This window comes from Copidosoma floridanum, unplaced genomic scaffold, assembly GCF_036245765.1.
Source record: "Copidosoma floridanum isolate Cflo_tuat_1 unplaced genomic scaffold, Cflo_Japanese_pri ptg000028l, whole genome shotgun sequence".
Taxonomy (NCBI): Eukaryota; Metazoa; Arthropoda; class Insecta; order Hymenoptera; family Encyrtidae; genus Copidosoma; species Copidosoma floridanum.
This window is the reverse complement of record NW_028321905.1, coordinates 1,165,334-1,191,393: the sequence shown is the minus strand read 5'-3', so window position 1 is coordinate 1,191,393 and position 26,060 is coordinate 1,165,334. Positions and strand designations below refer to the sequence as shown.

At 34.3% G+C, this 26,060-nt stretch overlaps 1 protein-coding gene across 2 annotated transcripts in view; it reads left to right on the top strand.

Moving 5' to 3' along the window:
- cic (Putative transcription factor capicua) overlaps positions 1–26,060 on the top strand; it is a 1,044,991-nt gene that overhangs the window by 51,299 nt on the left and 967,632 nt on the right. For both annotated transcript variants that reach the window (XM_089595817.1, XM_089595818.1), the window contains one exon: positions 6,939–7,310. In XM_089595817.1, the coding sequence (XP_089451943.1) occupies positions 6,954–7,310 (357 nt within the window). In that variant the 5' untranslated portion in view covers positions 6,939–6,953. The remainder of the gene's footprint in view (positions 1–6,938; positions 7,311–26,060) is intronic.

The following is a 26,060-nucleotide window of genomic DNA, read 5'->3' as shown; positions in this document are numbered from 1 at the left end:
ATTCTTCTGGGAACCCCGGTTTTCGTCAAGCATTAGTCATGCCAAGTGAGTGTGTTCACTTTTTATTAAGAACCTATTCACAACATTTTAATATATATTATAAGTTTCCAATTGTTTTGTTCTCAAGTCATGCATGCTTATGCAACGTGGTGTTAAAGTGCTTTAACAGTTAATCTGCAAAATATTTTTTCTAAGTCTCCGTACTTTTCGGTAATTTTTTGCGATATAACATTTGAAATTAATAATTCTGGACGACAGAAATAGTTAAAACTTATAACTCTCATATATATTCAGTATCATTGATAAATGTCTAGGCATTATCAGTAGCGTGCAGCTCGTAATACTGTATTTACCCTATATTGCCGTACTTTTCAGTCATTTTTGCGATTTCACATTTAAAATCAATCTGTTTGGAAGACGGAAATTAATGGGCCTCATCACTCTCAGATGTAATAAATAATATTAATAAATTTCTAGGCATTATCAGTAACCAACAGCTGGTGGTAATAAATTTTTCCTACCGCATTTTTCGGTAACTTTTGTGATATAGCAATTAATATTAATAATTCCGATAGGCGAACGTTGTTGGAACTTAGTACAATTATATATACTAAGGAATGATAATTGTCTAGGCATTATTAGTAGCGTGGAGCTCGTAATGCTGTATCTTCCCTAACTTTTCGTATTTTTCGGTCATTTTTGCGATATAAGACTTGTTATTATTCATCCCGGAAGACGAAAATTGTTGGATTTTTTTACTATTATATGTACTAAGTAATAATAACAAATGTCTAGGTATTGACAGTAGCAGGCAGCTTGTAATAATAATAAATTTTCCCTATTTTTCCGTATTTTTCAGTAATTTTTGCGATATAACTTTCGGAAGACGAAAATTGTCGAAAGTAATAACTATTATATGAACTAAGTAATATTACTAAGTGTCTAGGCATTATCAGTAACGTGCAGCTCGTAATTTTGTATTAACCTATAATTTCTGTACTTTTAGGTCATTTTTACAGTATAACGCTTCAAATTAATGATTCTAGAAGACGAAAATTGTTGAAACTTATTATTTTCAAATGTACTTAGGAATATTAATAAATGTGTATGCATTATTAGTGGCGTGCAGCTTGTGATAATAAATTTTGCCCTAATAACTTTCCGCATTTTTCGTTCAATTTTGCGATGTAACACTTGAACTTTAGAATTCCAGAAGACAAAAACCGTTTGATCTAATGATTTTTATAAAAACGAAATAATGTTACTAAGTTTCTAGGCATTATCAGTGGCGTGCAGCTCGTAACACTGTATTTACCCTAAATTTCCGTACTTTTCAGTCATTTTTGCGATTTCACATTTAAAATCAATCTGTTTGGAAGACGGAAATTAATGGGCCTCATCACTCTCAGATGTAATAAATAATATTAATAAATTTCTAGGCATTATCAGTAACCAACAGCTGGTGGTAATAAATTTTTCCTACCGCATTTTTCGGTAACTTTTGTGATATAGCAATTAATATTAATAATTCCGATAGGCGAACGTTGTTGGAACTTAGTACAATTATATATACTAAGGAATGATAATTGTCTAGGCATTATTAGTGGTGTGCAGCTTGTGATAATTAATTTTCCCTATCTCTCCGTATTTTTCGGTTATTTTTGTGATATAACATTCAATATTAATAATTCTTTGTTGGTCTTTTTTTTAATTGAACTTAATAAATAACAAGTTTTGAGAGACGAAAATTGTTTTAACTGTTGTTTATCCTTATCGATAATTCTGTTTTTCCTACCATATCCGGTGGCGTACAGCTCTTTTAATTACAACGTCTTGGAATTTCGGTTTGTTACGGTCATTTTTACAATAAAATATTCAATATATTAAGTTTTTAAGGACGGGAAATATACATTTATAGTTATTTATTTTATTAGCACTAAGAATATAGTTTTGTTACGGATGATTTCTTATTTTTTAAGTCATTTGTACTTGCGTACATAACTTATTCTAACTTTATTGGGTTATTGGGTTATATGGATCGTTGGCGTATTGTGATGGTATCGTAGCGATGATTTTTTTTTTTTTTTGATCGTTTTTATGATTTAATGTGAAGACAGAGACTTACCTTGATTTGTATATACTACTATGATATTAATTTAATAGTTTTGAAAGCTCAAACGCATTTTTTACGCCGATACACTTGAATCAATCTTTAAACTCTTTTATCTCGAGAAAAGTACGTTTTCATGATCAAAAAAATGTTGGGTGCCTTCCTCATTACTTGTTAAAGCGTTATCAGAATTTTAATTAGAAAAAAAAATTTTTTTTTTAATTTTCGTTGCATGCAACGTTACAAACTTCAGTCATTGCTGAAAAACAGTTCATTCAAAACATTAAACATCTCTGCTTATGACATTTACGCAAGCTTTTTTAATGTAATTTGGCAAGTCTTCGCATAGGATGAAGCTTATTAATATTAATAACTAAATTTACAATTGAGTGCAGTGTCTAGCCAGATTATTTACTTCGAAAAGCATCCATATTTTTCTATCATTCTCCACATCGATTGTCGTACATTCATTTCAAACCATTTATTTAAGTTACTCGTCTGGTAAGTAGTATGCGATTTCTTATTGAAATATTTCAAATTCTCATCCTTGACATTATCTTTTACTACCACATATTAAGCTGTCAACATCATATTGACTTCAAGTACTTGATATGCCCTTAATGATTGTTGAATTTGCTAAAAAAAATGCTGTTTGGCATCTTTAAGGAAAATTTGTACATATAAGTTTTTAAAATTTACAATTAAAGTGGTCGTGATGTGATTTTCAATGCACTGTTCACATTGTTTAAACTTTTGAATGCACCGTTTTCATTATATAGAACTTGTATTGCAGGTACTATACTATCACCTTGAATACATACCCTAAGTGCTGATATTTTTACTTCTCTTTTACCTTTATCTTGAACGCAATTAAAAGTTGCTGCTGGTACAACGCTCTCGTTATTATTATTACATATAGTGGTTTGAGTTTTACATGTCTCAACTGATGTTACGTTTTCATTACTTCCTCGTACAAAAACTTCCGGTTCGTTTTTATATACCTTGACTTTTGCTGCCACTTCCTGATCACTGTCTTTCACTTAAACTTTAGGTTTATTAATAAATATTATAATATAATATTTTCGCTTTTACTACTTCTACATAATCATATAGTAGTTGTATAACAGCTTTTAGTAAAGAAGATTAGAGTTTTTGTTTTTTTAATGTAATTAAATTACTTCTTTGATTGAAAATATAAAAATCCTTAGCTATTGTAAGGCTGTTGTCTATTAATCTTTGAATTTAAGATATATCATTATCACTGTTGATCACTTTTTGATATAATTGCCACATACAATGTGTCACATCTTTAAAATATTGAACAGTAGCTATGGCTTACTTGAAACTAGAAGTTGACTAAAATAACGATTCTGTAGAAGTAAGTGGTATTGGCGCTAGGAACTCCTTTAATATCCCAAGTTTAGAAAATATGAGAGAAATGAACAGGAGGAGAGGAGGTATAAATGAGCGCATGTATCTGTGTTAAACTAAAATGTACATAATACAAAGTACATTTAGCAGTAAAATTCATTTATTTAATTACACTTAGCTGAGTAACATAAATTACATTTTCTAAAAAAATGAAGTATATTGTAGATTTTAAAGGCCTTAAGAGCTTGGGTTAAAACTGTATTTTCAAGGAAATTTCCTTTATTGGCTTTGACATGCACACTTTTCCAGTCGTCATTGTACTCAAACCGCCTTTTCTATTGGAGAATTTATTAAGAAAGTATCAAAAATAGAGTCAGTGGTTGGAAGCTAATTGTCATGGTATAAACTGAAATTTTGGGAATATTTCTTACCAAAAAGCAATAGAAAAATTTAAACGCATACTGTTCGACGTTGGAACAGTTTTTGTCAAAGGTCTTGAAAAGAAAAAATCGTTGCAAAACATACTATCATGCAAGTATGTTTCATTAACGTAAGAAAAAATAACTTGAGTACAATAATAGTGTAGATTTTCTTGTAAATGATGAACATACATCTTTTTTCAGGGTTATTTATATCAAATAGCATGGGTGTCCTGCTCTTACAAATCTCACACAAAACTACGTGCTGTGCAAACATCATACTTTTCATTTTGATTTAATGTGTGCTGCCAAGAATGTGTTGGCAATGAAAGATTGGATGTAAAGTCAAAAAAATAGTAAAATTCAGAAGGTTACGTAGTAAATTAGCAATTATTCTAAGTGAAAATGCAGTAAAAAACTTTCTTTTAATAATTGTTAAAACAAATAATATTTGTGACGAATGAATGTCCTTTTAATTTTTAAAAGTTTATATGTAGTATTTTTGTTGCACGTAAGAAAAAATATTAAAAGTTAAATTTCAGTATAATCAAGACAAAATGAAAAAAGACAGAATTTTTATTAAAAAAGTAAAAAATTTTATTACGTCATAAAACTAATTTTCTTTCACATAAAAATGAAACATTCGTAATATGTATATTACAAATATACACTTTAAATTTGAACGTATCAATGAATAATTTTTGAGGTAAAGGTTACTTATGAAATTTTTTTTTTTTTGCATTTTTTTTTGTCTTGAAGAAATCATTTTTACGCTTCTTTTCTATTGCCTCTCGTTTTTTTTTTCAAAGCCTCTTTTCTTTGTAATTTTTCAATGATTTTTTCTCTCTCTTTTTCATCAATTTTTTTCCTGAACTATTATTTTGATTTCTTCTTATTTTAAAGACATGTGTACTCTAACGATGAGCGCACATATATCTTCTTTAGACCACGTCTCAAAATTTTTGGGCAATGGAGAACTTAGTGCGCGTGACGGTGGTGGTGATGATGTTGATAGAAGGGGTATATTTTTTTCCTCGATCGTAGTTGGTACAAACACAAGCTTTGAAACTTTAACGTTGTCGTTACATACTGCTGTAGCATTAGTTGCTCGTGTTTTTACTACTCCTGATGCTGACTTGAATAGTTTATCCTAGTTTTGTTGACAAAACCATGATGCCCATGATAATGAAAGTGGTGGTTGCAAATCAATATTATCCAACCATTTGCAATGAGTAAACTGCATTTTTTCTTCTGATGAATATTTAGACAACAACAATAGTATTTACGTTTTAAGCAACGGAATAGCTAATGAGCAGAACAGCTGCTCTATGATAAATTACTTTACTATATTTGATAACTTTTTTAAAAATTATTTATAATTTATATAATTATTATGTGAAAACTTTTTCTAGAATCAATTTCTTTTTCACCATGAAAAACAGCGTCGTTCTCGAACATTGATGCTGCATCGTCAGTACCATTGGATTCTGAGAGTATTTTTCCAGCATCTTCTACACCTTCCTTTACAGAGAGGTTTGAGATTGCGAACTAGAGTTTACCGCCAGCAGTAGTTCTAAATCTTGTGGTACTAGTCGTTGATGTAACAGCATCGCCGGTAGCGAATAATGAGTCATCAATGATTGATCTAACAATATCGCCATTGAGTAATCATAAGGAAGTAACTAATATGTCATCTCATTCAGTTAATGATATATCATCACCTGAAATCGTGTGTGCAGTAATATATGTAAATAAAAGAAAAAGAATAGAAAAAGAAGCAAATAGTAAAAGAAAAAAGCTTGTTGTTCTCCTAAATTCGATTGAAGTTCTTATTCTTATTTTCAACTGTAATGTGATAAATTGTTGTTAGTTAAATAAATTGCGATTGTATTTTTCATAACATGTAAGGTACTTTTAATAAATAAAATCCTAGTTTAGAAAAATCAGCTTTTGTTTATTTAATAATACTTATTTATAACTGTCAATAATATTAGTAAACGTATGCAGTCAGTATCGTAGATAGATAGAAAGTGCTGTAAATAGCTTAGGAATAATAAAAGGCTTAGTTGCTAAAATTGAATAAATCCGAGTGAGACTGCACAAGATTGTCATGTGGGGAAACTAAAAGAAAAAAATATCTTAGTTCTGTACATTTAAAACAAATTAATTCTTACTTTACTTATGCTTATTAAGTACTAAATAAAAAGAAAATATAATAGTTAGTAGAACAATAATATTTTACCTCATTTTACAATAAAGTTATATCGGCAATTTAAATGTACCATACCGTGGATGACGGGAGATTGGCTGGCGAAGGTGGTGGCTATTACTCTTGCCTTACAAGAATTGACTTTATAGTATAGGAATATGTGTTATACTTTAAGGTAACTTACAGGGACAACAATTTTTAGAATCTAAATGGTTTCGTTACGTGTACGAACAATATTGGAGTTATACGAACTGACTGCATGATTTAATAATGCTACTGGCTTATAAGCAACGAAAGTTGTCGTAGAAGAACCAAAGACTAGCCAGATTAGAAGATCAGGAGTTGTAACGAATTTCGTCCATAAAAAATTAGTTTTAAATGTATTTTTTTAGAGAGCTCATATAAATTCACTTTGTGTTACTTAAAAAGTCGTTGGGTTGAGTAGTGATCAGAAAACATGTTAGAATATCTGTTAAGAGCTGAGTAGGTCAGTGGTTAGAAATAAAAATAACGTACTAGATAGAATACAAGGGTTTACTTTTCAACAACAATAAATATATATTTTTTTTATGTTCAATAAACAATACTTGATACTTATTAGGCAAGAAATACTTGAGAAGTTAAAATAGATAAAGTTGAGAAGAGTTTTTTACAAACAATTATTTAGAATCATAAATCTTTGTGCTTCACCGTTAATATAATACATGATAATAAAGATACAAGGTTTTTTAAGATAGTAGTCCTTATTAGAAAAATGCTTGCAGTAAAACTTTTTGTTTTCGTGTTGTCGACCTTTTTTTTTAATCATTGATTTTACTTTTATTTTCAGATTACATAAAATAAAATGTTAATAGTACATACCAAGAATGTAAATGTATGTTGTTCGTGTACTGATCCATTATTAGATATGGATTTTCCCCACGAAGTTGTTGGAAATACATTAATGAGACGAGATGAACTGTGTGTATCACCTTCATTGAAAAATTTTACTGATCCTACTCTTAGTGCTAAAAAGTTACCAAAAAAAAGGAAATTTGTGCCATCGGATCAAGATGACTTAGATAAAGGAAGTAACAATTATAGCAGTTCTGTTATCAAAAGCTATAGTAACGAAATATATACCAAACCAGTTTTGACTTCTGATGTTAAAAATTCTGATCAATTTTACAATAACTGCTTAACAAGCACCGAAAAAATTCAGGTAATATTTTATTACATACTATCTTGTGTCAACCGTGTTAAAGAAATAATTGAACGAGTAAGAAACGGGTCATCTCTAAAGTTTTATTTATCCTTGACTTTAAATTACTTTGTAAAAATATGCAAGTGGGGCTCTGCTCTCCGCGCGATTTTTGTACCAGCCCCCCAATTTCTAGTATTTAAAATTTATCAGAAAAATAGAAAAATGAACTATTTTTTTTTTTTTTTTTTCAACCTTTCAACGTAACGTCACCTTATTAATAATTTTACGAAAAATAATAAGAGGAATAAGACCATTTGTAAAAAATGTGTACTATTATTAATTTTATCTACATACGTACATGCATAGCAAATATATAGGTACAATAAATAGAAAAACGTAATTGCCGTATGTTTCCATATTTTTTTTCAAACGGCCTTTTGAAAGCCTTTTTTTTAAAAGGCACAAGACTGATAAGTGATTATTTTCACGGTTGTTATAATTACATTATGTGAATTTTTAATCATTAAACATATCAGTATATCATGTCGCATACTTATATGTATTAAATAGAAAAAACTATATACTGATAATTAGTAAACACAACAGCAAAATAGTAAGTGTGCCTCTTTATTTGCCTCATAGTTAGTGAGAAAAAAAATACATGAAAAATATTTTCAGTTTTTTTCCTCTTTTGTTTCTTACCTAAGGCTATACAATTTTAAAAGATATAAAGTTACAATAAGAACTGGAGTGTAATTATGGTAATATAGAAAAAGGTGTTCTCTAACATAAAAAAGAATTAACCCAACAAAAAATGATGTTTTTTTCCTAATTTTATGGTGGGCATCAAAAAACAGTAGAATTTGACGTTATTAGAAGGGTGTAGGATGGTTGGAGTAGTATAAATTAAGTAAACAATATAAAAAAATTTAAACGTGATGTAATTCAATATACCATTCAGTCTTTTTACCTCATCATCTACCTTTGTTTAAAAAGTTCTTATTTATAATGCAATTTATTGTTATTTAGACATAAACTGATAAAACAGAAGAAACGTAAATTAAAGTTATTGAACAGTATAAGTAAAGTGGAAACAAATATGAAAATAACAGGTATAAGGAGAAATTCTAATTTTTTTAAGACGGAGGTTTGAGCGTGCGGTGGCTCAGTTGGCTAGGTGGTAGATTGGAACACGGGAGACCGTGGTTCGATTCCCGGCCAGTGCTACTTTTCGGGCAAGTACCTCTGTGATTTTTTTCATGTGCTTTTTCACCACGCAATGCTCCTCGAGGAGGGTTTAGGTGACCTTCTTGCAGCAAAGTTGCCTCATTTCTCCCTACCCCCTTTCCAGTCATGGGAGCCCTCCCATCCCTCTTCCCTTCCCTTTCCCAAGTGTTAAGTGCCCATAGTAGTGCCCTTATTAAAGGAGCCGGATGTAGAGCACTATAATATTAAAAAAAGACGGGGATTAAGGGATTAGCCCCTCTTGACCCTATCATTAAGTAATCTCACAAAAAATTTGAAGCTAATGTAGGGGGCTGTGAGGACAAGTAACCTATATTGACCCTATGATAAAGTACCTTTACAATATATTCTAAGTTCCTGTGCACTGAGAAATTATTGGGTCATCCTCTGTCCAAGCATGTGTATACAACGCACAAAATTTCTTTACAACTGTTACCTTAGTCACTTGTGCAGCAGCTGCATAAGTCAGGGAGGGCTTGCGCTCCAGAGTTAGATGGTAGTGACCTATAGTATTGCCGGGTAACTGACACTCTAGTCACTAATGCAGCAGAAGCTCTGTTTTGATGTGCGCAATCTTAACTCATCATGCAAGCGCGAGTACATAATATACACACATGAATACATCGCAGGTGTAGTTATTATCTTACATTAAATATTATGTACAACAGAATAGTACGTATTAAAAATATCATAATAAAGTACTATAAATTGTAAATAATTTACGAATGAGACATCGCAGTTATTTCCTAGTAGTCCGGTAGTTAAAGATCGAAAAAATAGTGAATAAGAAAATTTCTGCCAGCTGGAAGGAAATTGTTTTAATCGCTTACAAATATAGTCTTACTATTGGAAAAAATAGTTTTGTCCAACCAAGGCCTCGGCTTCAATCGTTATTTAACAAATTCGGAAAATTGATCGAATTTTCTTTACATTTTAGCTTATTCTTTTCTATTAGCCTGATTGAAAAAAGTATTAAAGCAAAATCGATGAAATTGTCTATCGATTCAGGTCTCTTTGATTATTCAAAAATTTGTTTTTTGCTATGTTAAGTTGCAATAAAGCGTGAAATTTCCTGTTTTGAAAATCAACATTTATATATTTGTAGTTTTTTTATTTATTGATAAAAAAAATTAAGAATTTGGAATAAACTATCTATTATTAGCATCTCCAATCGTGCTCAAGCTTTTTTGTTTATTTTAAAATCTGACGTCACAATTTCAATTTTTAATTTAAAAATTAATTAGCTTGCACAAAGCGTAAAAAAAAGTTAGTCCCACAGTTCCAACGGCCTTTTATCAAGAATACAAAGAACTACTGGACTGCAAGGAAATAACTGTGAAGTCTGATTCATGAATTATTTATAATGCACAGTTATTATTATGATATTTTCAATACGTACTACTCTGTTGTATATAATATTTAATGTAAGATAATAAACTATTTACCTAAAATTTCATCGTAATGTTTTTTTGGAATTTGCACGTATTGGAAGTTATTTGCATATTTTTTAGTTGAAAACTATATTAATAGCGTCACTTTGTGAATAATTGGGTCCCGTTGTGGAATGGAGTCCTGTTTAATTATCAAGACAGATTCCTTACAAAAAAGACACTTGATGTTGTACAGAATCAAAACGAGAAGCTGGTTTAATAAGGTAGTACAGGTCCTTGCTCAGCCAACATTTTCCAACAAATAATGCATATTATAATCTTCTGTGCCATGAATAACCGTGTCACTAAGTAAAAAGTTCACGTACACGATTTTTCCTTGTTTCTGAGGGTACATAGAACGAGAAAAATTTTTTTTCAAAGGTGTGCCTTGAAGAAAAATTTGTTTTTTCTTTAGGACGCTTAAAGGCAAATTTAGATTGGATTTTCTCATATTATCGCTAAACGTGATGAAATAAAAGATAAATTTATTAGCGCCCAAAATATTCCATTTATACTAACGGTAACTTATGCAAAAGCTGATCATAATGTATGTAGATTTATACCAGTTTTTTTTTTTGTAATATATGTTTATAATATTTGATCAAAATAGAATTACTTACTATAATTGTTCATTTTTTTAATTTGATAAGCATAATATAACGTGGGTAGATATTCGTTCTCAATTTTCTTAATATTTGTTGAATTTACATACTATAGATCATTCATGGTGCGCATGCAGAGTACAGCAAACATTAGTAATAAGTACCTTACTTAGGTAATATTTGCATTACCCTATCTTTACTAATTTTCGTAAATAACTTCGTAATGCACTCATTGCAATAAGAATGCTTGTTCGATATAAGAATATCCCATGACCCAATTAAAAGTGTATCTATTGCACCATACGTCTGGCTTAATGTGCACACTAGGAGACTTGTGCCGCTGCTGCCCGAGTCCAATACAGCTACTGCATTACTTTCATGCATCTTCTGCTCTAGTATGATAGGTAACGGCAGCCCTACCACTTGTGCTTCGCATGTCCCAATAATTTCTCAGTGATGGGTGAGGGGAGGGGGTAGTTACACATTTTTTTGTTGGGTTAAGTTCACAGAGAAATAGAGATAATTTTCCTGGTTTTTTGAAGAGACCATGGGTAGTGTTGAGGGTGTGAACAGACCACCAAAATAACTATATAATAAAGGCAGATGTATGTATAAATATTTTACAGTATGCGTTTGTTTTAGGGTCCACGCCTACTAGCCGCCCCGCCCCGTGCCGCCTATTCAGACCGTGCAACAGTTTGAAAGAGCGCCACCACTTGTGGCAGTCAGAGTCACTAGACAGGAAACAATGCATGGAAGTAAGTGATAATTTCTCATTATTAATTTAATCTTACAAATTTATCGAGTTAGAAGATGTCTCTACAAGTAATTATAAATTTTCCATTGTTTGTGATAACCTTATACATTTTTCTGAAAACAAACATCACAAAATATGTATAAATTCAAAGTGTATGAAAAAAAAACAATAAATTAGATAATAGAAAATTCATTGCTACTTAAACAAACGTCTTCTAACTCGATAGACTTGTAAGATTAAATTAATAAAGACAAATTGTCATTTACTTCCGTGCATTATTTCCGGTCCAGTGACTCCGACTATCGCCAGTGAAGGCGCTCTTTTGAACGGTTGCAGAGTCCGAATTTCAGCCCCGCACACGCTTCGTAAAATTCCAATTCCGCTTCTTTTAACGTTCTTCTGGACAAAAAAAAGTGAGTGGCAGTCCTGCCTTTACGGAAAAAACACTGGCATGGCCGCCCACTTGCAAAAGAGTAGACAGCGCACCCTATAGCTTGGTACAGTTTTACGCCTAAACTTAGGGCTCGCAGCGAGCCTTGAAGAGGTGAGCGAGAGCTGGCGTGTATATATGTATTCTCCTATATTATTTAGTTAAGTGTGTAAGGCATTCCACATAACCCCGTACTGCCCCTCCACTACCCCCCGAAAGACTTCCCACCGTCCCTCCACTAATATTTATTCCTTCCCATATTTATTTAATAATTTCAGGTCAATGAGCTAACTTAAGTGTAAATATTGCCCATATATTTTTTGAACTACAAAAAAATTGAAGATTCATAAGAAAAACTTAACAAGTTTTTTGAATGCTGTTTATGCAATACAGTTAAAAAAAAACAAAACGTGCGACACGTAAGAAAGCATTTGTACGATAAAATTATACGTTGGTTGATCTGTGACCGAAAATTCAAAAGAGTAATACATTCATGGCGTCATTAGTATGTACGTAACCCGGTGCCCAATAGAGTTTGTAAATATCGTGAACGAAAATTTTCAAGGAAAGGTGCATTGAGAAGGCATTACAATATGTTTATAAAAAAGGAAATAAAGAACTTTAATAGCATGTAAATAATAATCAACCACAATAGTAATGTTTGATACATAATTTTTTCACTTTTTTCAGAACACAGATTGAACTATTTTGAACCAAAGAATAAATGTCAATGTGTACCCATTAATATACTAAAATATGCACGTGAATTAAAAAGATAGTAAATAGAAAGTAAGACTGATAAATAGTAGTTTTTATTTTTAAAATATCTTAAGTACTGTACTAGAATTTTTTTTTATTAAGTTAAATAATTATATTTTGTTGACTGCTATTATATACTGTTATTTACTGTTCACCACAAACCAACTGGAGCTGATTTTTTCATGACAACTATATTTAACTTATGTAAGAGGTATTTATTATATTTTTGTTATTATTATCATTACTTATAAAATTCATGTTTTTCAATTAAAAACGTGTTTTTAAGACCTTATGTCTCCTACCTCAAAGCCTACATAAATAATAACAAAGTAGTAATGGGGTTAGGTCAAAGCGTGCAGGGAGGCGGAGCCTCACTAGTACATAAATATATTTTGACATGGCAAACCAACGTCACAGAGTATATGCTTAGCAGACAAGAGGAGAGTCGGTATGATGTTTACGAACCCTACGTTATCCAAGACCCATGTATCTTCACCTATCCCTGCCGTGGGCAGCAAGGCCAACACTCGACCGTGCGCAAAAGTTAGTATGTGTGCGTACCAACGCACACATGTAGCTGGGACACTGATGCAGCATGAATCGTTGAGCTGGCCGGAAAAGCACTCTCTCTCTCTCTCTCTCTCTTATTTGCTTACCTTCACGACGTGTTTTCTTAAAGGGATATTGTCACGAGCAAGCGTGTGTGCGTGTGTGAAAAACTGAGCAGAGTGCGAACAGCGACCAGAGCCAGGAGAAGTTAAGGCAAACTGTCTGTTTGCACCGATTGCTGTTGCAACTGTCTACACACATTCGCCTCCCGGGACTACCACGTCAAAGTGCCAGCTACTGTATGTCTGACCTCCTGGTGCCCATCATCTACATCTGCTGTTATACTGATCATAGCCACAAAGTCTAGGCACCTGGGGCACATAATACGGGTACACAGATGGTGCATCGGGGACGATGCGTCAAACGAATGACCACACACAACAGCATAGACATAAGGTTGAATATAATCCCTCCACACTGCCTCAGGTACCCCACTATACTACCAATGCGCCCCGAGCGTTTACATAGTCTAGATGCAATACTGCAACAGACTTAAGAAATACTCGGAGCCCAAACTTTGCATTCGTTTATGAATTTCGCAAGTATGCAGTTACCGACAACCGACAGCAACAGTCAACCGTGTGTGAAGATACATAGTTATGGCTTAGGTAATTTCCCATCGCATGTACAGGAATTCACTACAGGGTCTCGGGATCACTGCCATTCGACTCCGGTTAACCAGTTTGGACAAAGTAGGGGGCTTATGGTGATATTCGCAACACTGTCGTGATAGATGGATTTGAAAACTTGACGTTAGCAGGTGTGGAAATCTCAGCATACCATCGTCAATCGCAGATTCTGTGTGAGAGGTACTAGTTAGACCTTTTGACTCGATAGAATATCGAATTGAGAGGTCGCACTAACGACGACCCAGAGAATTTTTCAACATTCTTGTGGGAATGTGTGACGACTTACAACTAGTCACTCAAGGAGCTGTTAAGATTATTGCCAGCATTGTTTGACGCGGAAACTAACAATTGGTTCCGATAGGAAAAATACCACTGCCGTACGGTAGCCAAGTTTATTACTGCTTTCCAGTTGCAATATGGGATGTTCTATCTACAGAGTAGGGTAATTATGAAGGCTGAAAGGCGTACCCAGGCACCATACGTAGATATTGCGAGCTGTCTGTCCAATTTTTGAACACTGTTGGATAAAATTTACCCGCCCCTACTGCTCTGCGAGTAGATACATCAGACATAGAGGGACCTTCATCCCTATCATCTTGGTAGGATTTCAAGGGCTCACATGGGTAGCTTCAATGATCTTCTGCTATTGGGCAAAAATGGCGAATTAACTTAAAAGCAGGACACGGAATACCGTCCGCCTCCGCTACCCAAGGACTGTTTATTTCTAGCGATATCGTTTGTTCCTTGGAAGTGGATAGCGTTGAAGAAAGTGGCTGCAGTAGCAAGTACTCTTACCCCTAGCGTCGAAGATGACGCTGAGTTACAACTGATAAAAGTATTGACCGCTACAGCCAATACTACAGTGTTTGGGGATAATTAAACGGTAGGGCAGCCGAAGAGTGTGCAGCAGTAGCTATAGAAAATGCTAGCTCTGTTAAAACATATGACGTTAGTAAAACAAGAGGCCCTGAACGGTGCCAAAACGCACAAGCATCAGCTTCTAAGGAGAAAAAGTTAATTGGTAATGACACGAAAAATCCTAGTGAAAATACCTCTACGGAAAACAAGAAACGATCAAGGAACTTAAACGTTATGGATTGTTAAAAGAGCATTAAAGGAGGCGAATCTCGTGATTAATTGCAGGAAACAAAAGTTTGGGTACGGAGAGTTCAAGTACCTTGGATACGTGGTTGACGGAAAAGGTCTCAGAATAGATCTCGGCAAGGTCATGACAATTCTGGAGTACCCTGCACCCACCAACAACTCAAGAGATTTATAGAAATGATAAGATGGTATTTTAGATTTATTTCTAATCTCGCTGAAAAGAAATCGCCCCTAGTGAAGCTCATGTCCAAAGACGTGAAGTGACAATAAAGCAACCAACAATAGTTAGCTTCTGAAAGCGTCAAACAAGCTCTGACCGAAGTATCGGTTTTATCGAGGCTTGCTTTTTTGCAACCGTTCGTCCTACAAACGGGTGACAACGACTATGCTGTGGCTACGATATTGACACTGAACCCTGATGGCAAAAGACATCTAATATGCTATGTCAGCCGCACCTTAAGCAAGCCAGAACGGAACTATACAGTGATGAAAAAAAAGTGTCTGGCTATGCTGTGGGCTGTGGATAAATTAAGACGATATTGACAAGGTAAACGTGTTACAGTAAACTTAGATCACAGCAGTCTGTTGTAGCTACATAGGTTAAAGGACCCAGTAGGAAGATTGGCTCGGTGGATCACCGTGTTGCAGGCATATGCTTTAGAGTTTGTCCATAGGAAGGGTAAACTACATCAGGTCTTGGATGCTCAATCCCGTGCACAGGAAAAGGTCGCAGTAATTACGCCCAATGCAGGGCAAGTAAGCTATGAATGGTTTTTGGAACGGTTATAAGGGGTGCAAGTGGTTCCACGGAAATTTGAAAATTTAAGATATAAGAACGGGACCCTTTTCTTCCATAAATCTAACCCTATCGTTAGTTCAGTCATAGAGGACCTCGATGAATGGAAAATCGTCCTACCGAAGGAACACCATATTCAGGCATTACACGATGTTTTCGGTAAACCCGAAGCAGGTCACCTAGGGTAGAGAAAACTTATGCCAGTTTGGCTAATTATTATTATTGGCCTGATTAAGGTTTCAAGATATTGTTCAGCATGTCCGGGAGTGTTAAAAATGTCAACAGCAAAAAGTCCTACAAAAAGCTCCAGCCAGTTTCATGTGAAAAATAGTTTTTGATCAACCATGAATAGCAAAAGCAATGGACATTGCAGTACCAGAACCTCCATCAAAAAATGGACACATATACCTTATTATTCAAGATCTATTTACTAAATACGTTAAGTTGAAAGCACTCAGGAGAGCAGACGGAAGAACCATCCCAGAAAGCGGTAAAGGAATAAGTATTTAACAGGGGGGGAAACCGAAATACATTACTGTCATACTGTCAACGGCATGGAGTTTGTGAATCGGGAGTTGAACAAAATGGGTAAAATTTATGGCATTGAACACTTGACCATTCCGCCATACCACGCTCAAGCCAATCCTGCAGAATTCGTGATTCGCACCCTGAACCCGATGATAAACTCGTTTTTAGATAAAGATCATAGGCTGTGCAATGCACACTTGCATGAGTGTGCATTTGCAATTAATACAACGGAACAAGTATCCACCAAATTAACTCCAGCATTCCTGAATTTGGGCCTAAATCTGCCATTTTAACACTTCTGAACCGTGACACGCCCGCTGCATTGTTAGATCTGACTAATCCGACATTATGGGCCGACAGGATTAGCCACTTAAAAATGATTAAAGTTTTGGTTGTGAAATATCTCGAGTAACTGCGGTAGAAGCAAGCAAAATATTTTAATCACTGGCGCAGGGCAAATTTGTAGGCCCCTGCTCTGTAACCCAGTTGCCCTCATATATAGTAGTGGAAGTAAAGGACAACGCATTGGAAATATCAATTAAAATCCATATTAAGTACCTCAAGTGATATACTCCCTCACACCAAGCTATTAACACCGAATTTAAAGTGAGCTATATCCCTATGGACGACGGATCTCTTGCTAGTCAATAGGCTGTGAGGCTTGGTTAGATGCAATGGGGAGGGGGCGCAACCCAAAGCTAAACGATCTTTACGTTGAGCTGGAGAGAAAGGAGATTAGGGGACTTGACGTGGTCGCTCACAGGGAGTGAAGGGCCGTCCAACAAAGACCGCCGACGAAAAGGAGGTTGCCTACCCAGGCAGGGGCCAACCAAGACGGTCCATTACAAGACCCCAAGCCTGAGGAATCTCCTTTCATTGAGGTAATACGTGGGCCTTCCTGGTGGGACAGGCAATCACTCCGACCGTTCCAGGGAAAAAAATTTTTTCATTAGTCTCTCTTCTCTTTTTCTGACCCTTACCCAGAATAACCAAATAATTAAATAAGAAAAAAAAAACATGTCTCATACTTTTTAATATAAGGTTCAAACGTATCAAAAAAGAAAAAAGTGCGCAACAGGCAACGAATTTATATATTTTAATTACAGCAAATAGCGGCATCCAGTAACAGTGTCTTACAGCTACATCCGTAAAGCACTTTTTCATTTCCTTTTGTGATACCATCGTATTACCAGCCAGGGTATTGGCTGGGTTTGACCACGGGGAGGTAACGAAAGGTAGGTAAGATAAATTGTAAAGTGTGAACAGCACTCTGGCACTATTAGTGGCAGCAGGAAAGAGCCCTTACAGCTCTGACCATTGCAAAAAGATGAAATAATTTTTGTCATTTTATAATTAAAATTATGATATTTAGTTTTTAAAGTTTTGTTATTTATCTTCATCTACTATCCAGGTATCTAACGGATAACATTGCTCCTACTGGACAGGTGATTTTTTGTTGTTGTCGTTATACTTATTACCTCTTAAATTTCTTTTATCAATTTTGTATTAATACAGCATTATAATTTTTATTTTGCACTCTAGTTTTCTTGCCTAATGTCAATCAGTAACACAAGACACGTTTGAATTGGATTACAATTGATACTGTGCTTTAGTTTAGAATTATTTTCAAGCCACGATTGTAAGTGCAAACGCACCCACATCATACTATCCAACAGTAGGAAAATGCAAATAACTAGTGTTATACACTGACACCACATACAACACCGTGACAATACACTGCTCAGTACTCTAACATTGCCGCCAACTTAAGCTGACCAGTATTTCCTGCCGAATCTAGAAGAAAAAAACAATCTGTTACACTAAACAAAAATAGATATTCTACACCAACTTAAAAATCCTTTCTGATAGGGTATTTGGCTACAATCAATCACTCACCATATAGGACGAGCTAAAAATCAGGATTTTCGAAGGAAAATCTGTGACTTGGCAAACTGACGTCACAGTAAAAGTATATGCTTAGCAGACAAAAAGAGAGGCGGTACCATGCTTACTAACCCTACCTTATCTAAGGCCCATGTACCTTCATCTATCCTTGCTATGGGTAGCACGACCAACACTTGACCGTGTGAAAAAGTTAGTATGTGTGTGTGTACCAACGCACACATGTAACTAGGGCATCGAGGCAGCATGAATCATTAAGCTGGCACGAAAAGCACTCTTTCTCTTTTCTGCTTATGGTCATGACGTGTTTTTTTGAGGTGATATTGTCGCGAGCAAGCGTGTGTGCGTGTGTGAAAAACCGAGCAGAACCAGAAGAAGTTCAGGCAAACTGTCTGTTCGCATCGATCGCTGTTGCAACTGTCTTCACATATTCGCCAGCCAGGACTACCACGTCTAAGTGCCAGCCACTGCATGTCGGACCTCCTAGTGCCCATTGACTACATTTGCTGCAGCAATCATTTTGTGCTGTTAAATTACCACGATAAGCCTACTCCTCAACATCCTATCCCTTACTCTCTAAGCATTGTGCCAAGCGGCAACTGCCGAACTTATACCTGCGGGAGTGAAGGTTAATGCAATCAAATAGAGAATCGGATAGTAGGGTGACATACACAGTTACTAGAATTAAGTAACGGTTGCCGTAAATATAAGCTCTGTTAATGTATGAATTTAATGTTTTCTTGAATTTATTCATAATACCCATATAATTATCCACTTTATCTCTTCAGTCCGTCAATAAAATAACCATATGCTGGGCTTTGCTACTTATAGGTAAGCGAGTGAAGCACGACAAATTAGTGTATATATACATACAAAATTTTTTTTCTCTTATCTCACAACTTTATTACCAGAGCAACAAAGTCTTGAAGCTTTATCTGTACATTTTTATCAACACAAAAATACAATTACATATTCTACCTACTTAATAATCTGGAAGATTTAAGACATTACTGTGAGGGTTATAATGAAAAGCTGATGTCTCACTTAGTAAATTCTTTATTTGTCAATTTTGATGCTGTTGCTTTAATCTCGATGTGTATATATATATACTACATACCTGCCACACCGACTTGACAGTCAGCTCGCTCCGATGTCAGGGCTCTCTACGAAGGGTTATTGGACGCGCGCTAAATTACTAGGCGTGCCGTCGTGCCGTCAGCAGTGTGTTTTGGCTAGAGAATGTCTTTGTATCTATTAAAATCTTTAAAGTTACTTTGTTTCTCGACGATTCTACTGAAGATCTCCAAGATTTTTTGATTTGAGCAAATGTATTACTGTTAAGATTAGCAACTAAGGTTTTCTAACTAAACAATCATATTGCTATCAAAATAAAAAAAGTTATAGTATATGAAACTTTTATTTAACCTATATTGTAACCATGAGGTATTTATTCGTACACAAACTCCACACTACCTACGAAGTACTACTAGGGTGCATAAAGAGTTTTATTTACGAAACTCTTAGCTATAATTAAAAAAATTTACTTGAAGCAGTTATATTGACGTAAAAATTAAATACCATAGTTGTAAGGCTTACATCGGAATTTACAATGCTACTTTATTAATAATGACACCTTGAAAGATTAAAATTTTTTTTTTCAAATATTTATATAGACCGTTATTATTTAAAGAATAGGCCAGACTTATTATCATTCGTTTGTAAATCAAAGATTTTTTTTAAATTGGATTTTGAATTTCAAATTACTGTCTGATTTATTTTGAATTAAAATGTTACTTGGATTCTGAATTTTTGAAAAATCCACATTTGCCTTATCATGTGAAAGAAATACACGTTTACATAAATATTATTGTGAATACAATCTATCTTCATCAAAACTTTGATCATGACACTCATTTATTGTCATGGAAAATGCAGGTACTAAAGAAAATTTTTATTTCTCCCAGAAACTGAGAAACCGCATGATTCGAAAAGATCTGAAATATTTTTGTCATATTTTATTTTGGTGAAGAGTTTTGTTGGTATTAAATAAGTGCCATGTGGTCAATCCTATGTACCAGCTGTAACCTAAGCCAATAGATAGAAAATAAAAAATTGTCACTGTAAAGTACCATTTGCGAAAAGATAAGAATTTATTTACCACCAGATAATTGACCTCCAAAGGAATGGACGCTCCTGCACAAAAACATTGCCTGCCGCAACTTTGCCAATTATTTTTTTACAATAATTGTTATCAGAAACTAAAGTTGTGGCAATTTTGAGATTAAATAAACTAAGGAAAACGATTATTCGTTTATCAGAATTAAAAAATGTCACCTTTTGTGTATCGCTAATATTATCAATATTTATCTAAGATTATAGGGCACAGCAGATAGGATCATAGATGAAATGAAATCATCCATTTTTTGGAGGTCAGATTTCGAGTAGCTTACAAATTTTCACTTGCCGCTAAACGAAACCTCACGTGACAATTATTCATTTTCTATCCATTGATGACAAAAATATTTAAGACCTTCACAAGTTTTGAGGATGTTAAATACAATGAGAGTTGCAGCTAGTACTAACTGTTAACCACCTTTAGGACCTCAGCTTTTCGTCTAATACATGTTCTTGATTACTGTGACGTCCGTGTTGTATTCCGCATCCTTCTGATGCAGCACCTTTGGTCATCTAAGATTATCAGATTATCTGATTGCACAGTGCTTTGTATATGTAAAGGTTATTTGCTCTAGTTGTTTAATAACATATTTTATTTCAACTTTAAATAGAATAGATATTTGGTCACTTACATCATCTTTAAAGTCGTAAATTGAATTAGTGCAGTCATAAAGCTCTACAATAATGACAACAGTAATTAAAAAAAATACAAAACATTAAAACTATTAATACTTGCTACTTTTGCTTCAACAAATTACTTGTAAAATGATTAAAATTTTTTAATTGTGTAATAACCTTTTCCAAATACACTCGAATGAAAAAATATGTTGAAATTACAACATTTTATCCCTATCTCATTAATTAGGTACTCAGTACTTGATCTAGATACAATAACTTAAAATCAGTTATCATTATTTAGTGTTATTCGTAGTGTGTGGGGGGTTGGTGCGTTGAGCGTGCAGGAGCGCTATATATATACTCACAGAGTGGAGCATGTACTTATTTTATTGTTTATTGTTCATTTACACGCAGGTGCACGCGCATACATACACACACACACACACACACACACACACACAGAAAGAGAGAGAGAGGGCAGGACGAATGGGGCTTCGCCCCTCATGCCACCCTCTACCACTAGAAAATGGTTGAATGTAGGAACATTTTACGTAAATTACAACCTACATTAGAAAAAAGTATAGCTGTTAAGCTTCATCGCTAAGACCAATGCAGGTTAACAAAATTGATACAAGCTTGGCAGGGCGTAACTTGGCCTGACTTGGCTTGGCTACTCCCAAGCCTTTGCCAGAATTTGTTTTCGTTCGTTTCCAACATATACAGTAATCCTCAACACAATTCTCGCAAGGTATGCGCAAAAGTCATTGTACTGGGTATTTATACTGGGTATTTACACGCATGCAGACGAATTCTTGCAATGTCTTGAGACTAGTCAAGCCAAGTCATGCCTTTACCAGCGCACCGTTTTACCACTAAGCTTGAGTTAATGTTTAGATCTTCGTAGATGAGCTTGGATTTAGGTTTGATCACTTTGTGATTTTAATTGCTCATCGGAAACATCTTTACTCTAATATACAATTTTAGTATTTCCATAAAAAACGGCGACACAAACTCAGCTTGGAGATCAAAAATTTTTTAATTTTTTGTTTGAGACTCACTCAATAAAACACCGCAGTGTAATTACATGTAATGTGAAACGTTTTCAGTTAAAAATTTTACATTTATTCTTGACACTTTTCAGTAGAAAAACCTTCTTATTAAAAGCATATTTGTTTGAAATCGATACAGTTAATTTAATCAAACAGTAAGCTTTAAAAAAAGAACAAAAATATATGCTAAAAAAGACCGTGCGTTGCTTATGCCGTAAAATAATTGTTGATCTTAAAGGGCCGTTGATATGCAGTTTTTTTTCGTATTCTCTACAAAAAGGACTATTTTTTAAAGCTTTGAAAGTTTTAAAGCTCACAAAAATTACATATTTAAAAATTTTTTTTTCTTTTATCTCCCAACTTTATTACCAGAGCAACAAAGTCTTAAAGCTTTATCTGTACATTTTTAATCACCACAAAAATACATATACATATTTTACCTTCTTAAAAATCCAGAAGATTTGAGAGATTACTGTGAGGTCTATAATGAAAAGCTGATCTCTCAGTTAGTAATTTCTTTATTTGTCGATTTTGATGATGCTGCTTAAATCTCAATAAATGTTCTGCGTCAGTTTCTTGACTCCTAGAATTGTATACACTAAATGCATTTAAATTTTTCCTTTCCATTCACCCTCTTGTGACTTTTGGCCTTAATATGAACCGGTAAGCTTTTTAATAAACTCTTTCTTGACCGAACTTTTCAGCAAACGTGACTGCCTCTATACCTCCGGGAAATCTTTTCTGGCCTGATATTGTAGCACCAGACTAATCGGGAGGAAAACTACAACGTCTAAAGTGTTGGAACTAGTTGTAAAGCTCTTTCCCAACGTCTCGTAGTGTAATGTCGAAAACTTTAATGTTCTGAAGAACTTTCTTTTTTTGCAGACATAGTTGGTGGTGATCTAAGGTTGGGAGATTGGTTTGTTATGTTACCCTGTTGAAGACTGTCCCGTTTGCTAAAGTTTATTTTTCTTTCATAGCTGTTGGGTTCGCTTAGCGCAGACCTTGGAGAGGATTGGTGATTTCTGGTTGAATGCTTCGAATCGAGAGGGTAATATAAGGTCGTCGGTCGCCGGGGTTCCCAGCCTTGCGACGAACAACTCCACTTGTGACGTCTGTTAGTGAATGACTTACTTGGTTTAATAGTGGCCGGCTTCATATAGTCTTTTATTTGACGAATCTTTGTGGGAGTAGGTGGTAAAAATGTATTTGTTGACAAAGTACTTTAACCTTTGGTGGCCGTAAAAAGAACCGATGAGATTGATGGTTTAGTAGGGAACGTAAATACTTATAATGGCCCTAAAATGAGCCAGTGATGAAATTTCCAGCTATTTCTTATTGTTGTGGCTGCTTGAACTCCTCAGGGTTGTTTTCCCTGGCTCACTATTGTAGCAAAATTTGCTTTGGTAGCCCCAGGATGGTTAGAAGAATGGCCATGAAACCCCAAAATGGTAGAGCAGATTGTGCTCTTGCTAGACACATCTCCTGGTATTGCGCCAGAGATATGAGCATTTACAACACTTTTTTATTGGTGGCACTTGTCAATCTTGAAGGTTTGAGATGGGTTTCGGCTTAAGTCACTTGTACTTTAGAGAACACTGTTGACGATAGCCTGGATACCTAGCTGCATGACTCCCAGCTCTATGCTTCATGCACTGCTCATGATTGACTGAGGTATATGATGCTTTGGTCGGGCATATAATAACCAGACTTAAGGTAGAAAATCCGTGGACCAAGTTAATCAATCGAGTGAAGTGCGTCATTTACCGTATTGTGATGGTCTTACAGGTTATGGCTGTATGCTTTTGTACCGGGAAAAATATTAATCAATAAACTGATTTTTATTTAGTGCCGTCATACCCTAATTTAAAAGGACAAAAATAAAGTACGAATTTTTAAGATAATTTTCACGTTAAAAAATTTTTGATAACGTGAAATAATTTGATGTACAACATACTTCAAATTAAAGAAAAGTTTGATTTGTTAGTGACGACGGATTTTCTACCTTCATTAATTCTGTTGCAGGTAGCTTCGATTTTACTTTTAAGCTACCTAGTGGATCCTACTGAACTGAAGCGGAAAGTTAGCGTATTTTTACAAAACTTTGAGCTTATTTATTCCGCATGTTATTTATTTTTTCAAGATGAAAACTGTACTAAAACCATCTAGGGAACGTCAAGAGTCTGTCACACGTATTAAGCTAATTTATTAATTAATTTCCTACACATTCACAGCATTACTTAAATGACGTTAAAAATATCCTAAAAATCTGTCAAATACATGAATATTCTTAAAAATGATATGTTCAAAAACAACTTCAAAATTTATTTTTTAAATTTGTAAAAAATAAAAGAAACAGTTTCTTCTAATAATTGTATACTTTTTTTTTAATTTAGATGAAACAATGTACAAGAAGCTTTGTCATTTAAAAATCGTGGGTCGCATAACAATGTTACTCACAAAACCCTTAAAGAAACTGCTATCTCTGTTGATTTTGTTTATAATAACCTCAATTTAATAATATTTCTGATGATGCTAGTGCTATAGTACTACCTTTTTAGTATAAACAATTTTTTGCTCTATCCTCTGAACAATTTTTCTTGTATGGGAGATTCGTATTTGGCGCTGAGTGCTAATGTTGATATGTGTAAAGTTTAACGTAGCGCTGTTAGTCTGCGTAAACTTTATGTAACTGACTCTTTGCATCATATTTGTCTGGTTGAAAATAGGATAGATAAAAACAGTTAGAGTTCTATATGAAAACATAAAAGTTGAATCATAAATGAAGTATTTTTCTTTATTCGTCCATTTCTACATAGGCGTACAGCTGACAAGATAATGTGAATTGAAAAAATTGTAAAAATTGTTTCATAAAAGATTCAAGTTTCAATAACAAAAATCGTACTCTTGATTGTATGAATAAAATTCTTTAATTTGAAAATAAATTTTGTCACTACATTTAATGTATTAATTTTCAAAATAGATGCTTTACAATTAATGTTTTGCATAACGTTCATTCGATTAAAAAGTGACTAAAGAAATATTTCCAAACAAATAATTAACTCAATTAAAATAACAAAGACATTGAATAAATTTAAATTTTTCTTGTTTTGTTAGCGGTGGAGAGCCAAGAGAAAAGGGCCGATGGGTGGCCGAGAGGACGGCGAGTGTTAAGTAGAGTGGATTGATAAAAGGAGTTGTGGATAGCCCTCCTTAATCACTGTATAATATAAAATAATGTACACTATTACTTATGTGAAAAAACATGTTTCAATTCAATTTTAGTGTACTGTCACTTTTCTCACTAATAGAAGGGTAGGTAAAGCATATAATAAACAGTGGACAGTCTGTGCTTGGGTACCCAAATGTGAAGTTATACTTCTATGAAATTATATGAAAAACAACATAATTATGAGTATAAAAATACCTTTCATGAAACAATATTGTGCACAAAGGTGGTGCAATTATCGTATAAATAAATATACCTATGTTAATTGGGTATGGTTCTAATAATTGTTTTAGTATTCAATTCATTGACGATTATAAACAATATCTTAGGACACAATACAATATTAGCAATTTATAGGCTGGCCAGTACAAGACGGTGCGCTTTCATCGAATTTTCCGATTATTTGAAACAACTTCCTACTGTCCATGCTAATAACATCTCTAATGTCACGCTCACATACTTATTTGTAGTTTATATTGAGTACTGCAAATATAATTATATCTAAAAAATGAAAAAAACCCATCCTGTTTTACCGCTTTCTTCTATAGAGTAGTAGTAGTAGTAGTTTTTTTTTTTTTTTTTTTTTTTGTGGAGGGAGGGGAAATGCATTGAGTTGCGATGGCCTTGGAGTTAAAGTAGCCGGCCAGGACTACATCACCACTTTCCCTGCACACTCGAACGGTATCCTCGAGTTCGGCAAGCCGATCTCTAAAGACACCAATCGAAATGTTAGGGGATATGTAGCAACTCACATAGAAAGCCCTTCCACACCTGATCCACACGAACTTGTCTCCACCTTTAGTGTCGGATACGGAGAACTTCTCGCTGCGAATCAGGATGGCTGCGCATTTTGTCCTGTCGCAGTACCAGCCCCGGCCCGGTAGCGTGCGGGATGGCTCACTTATG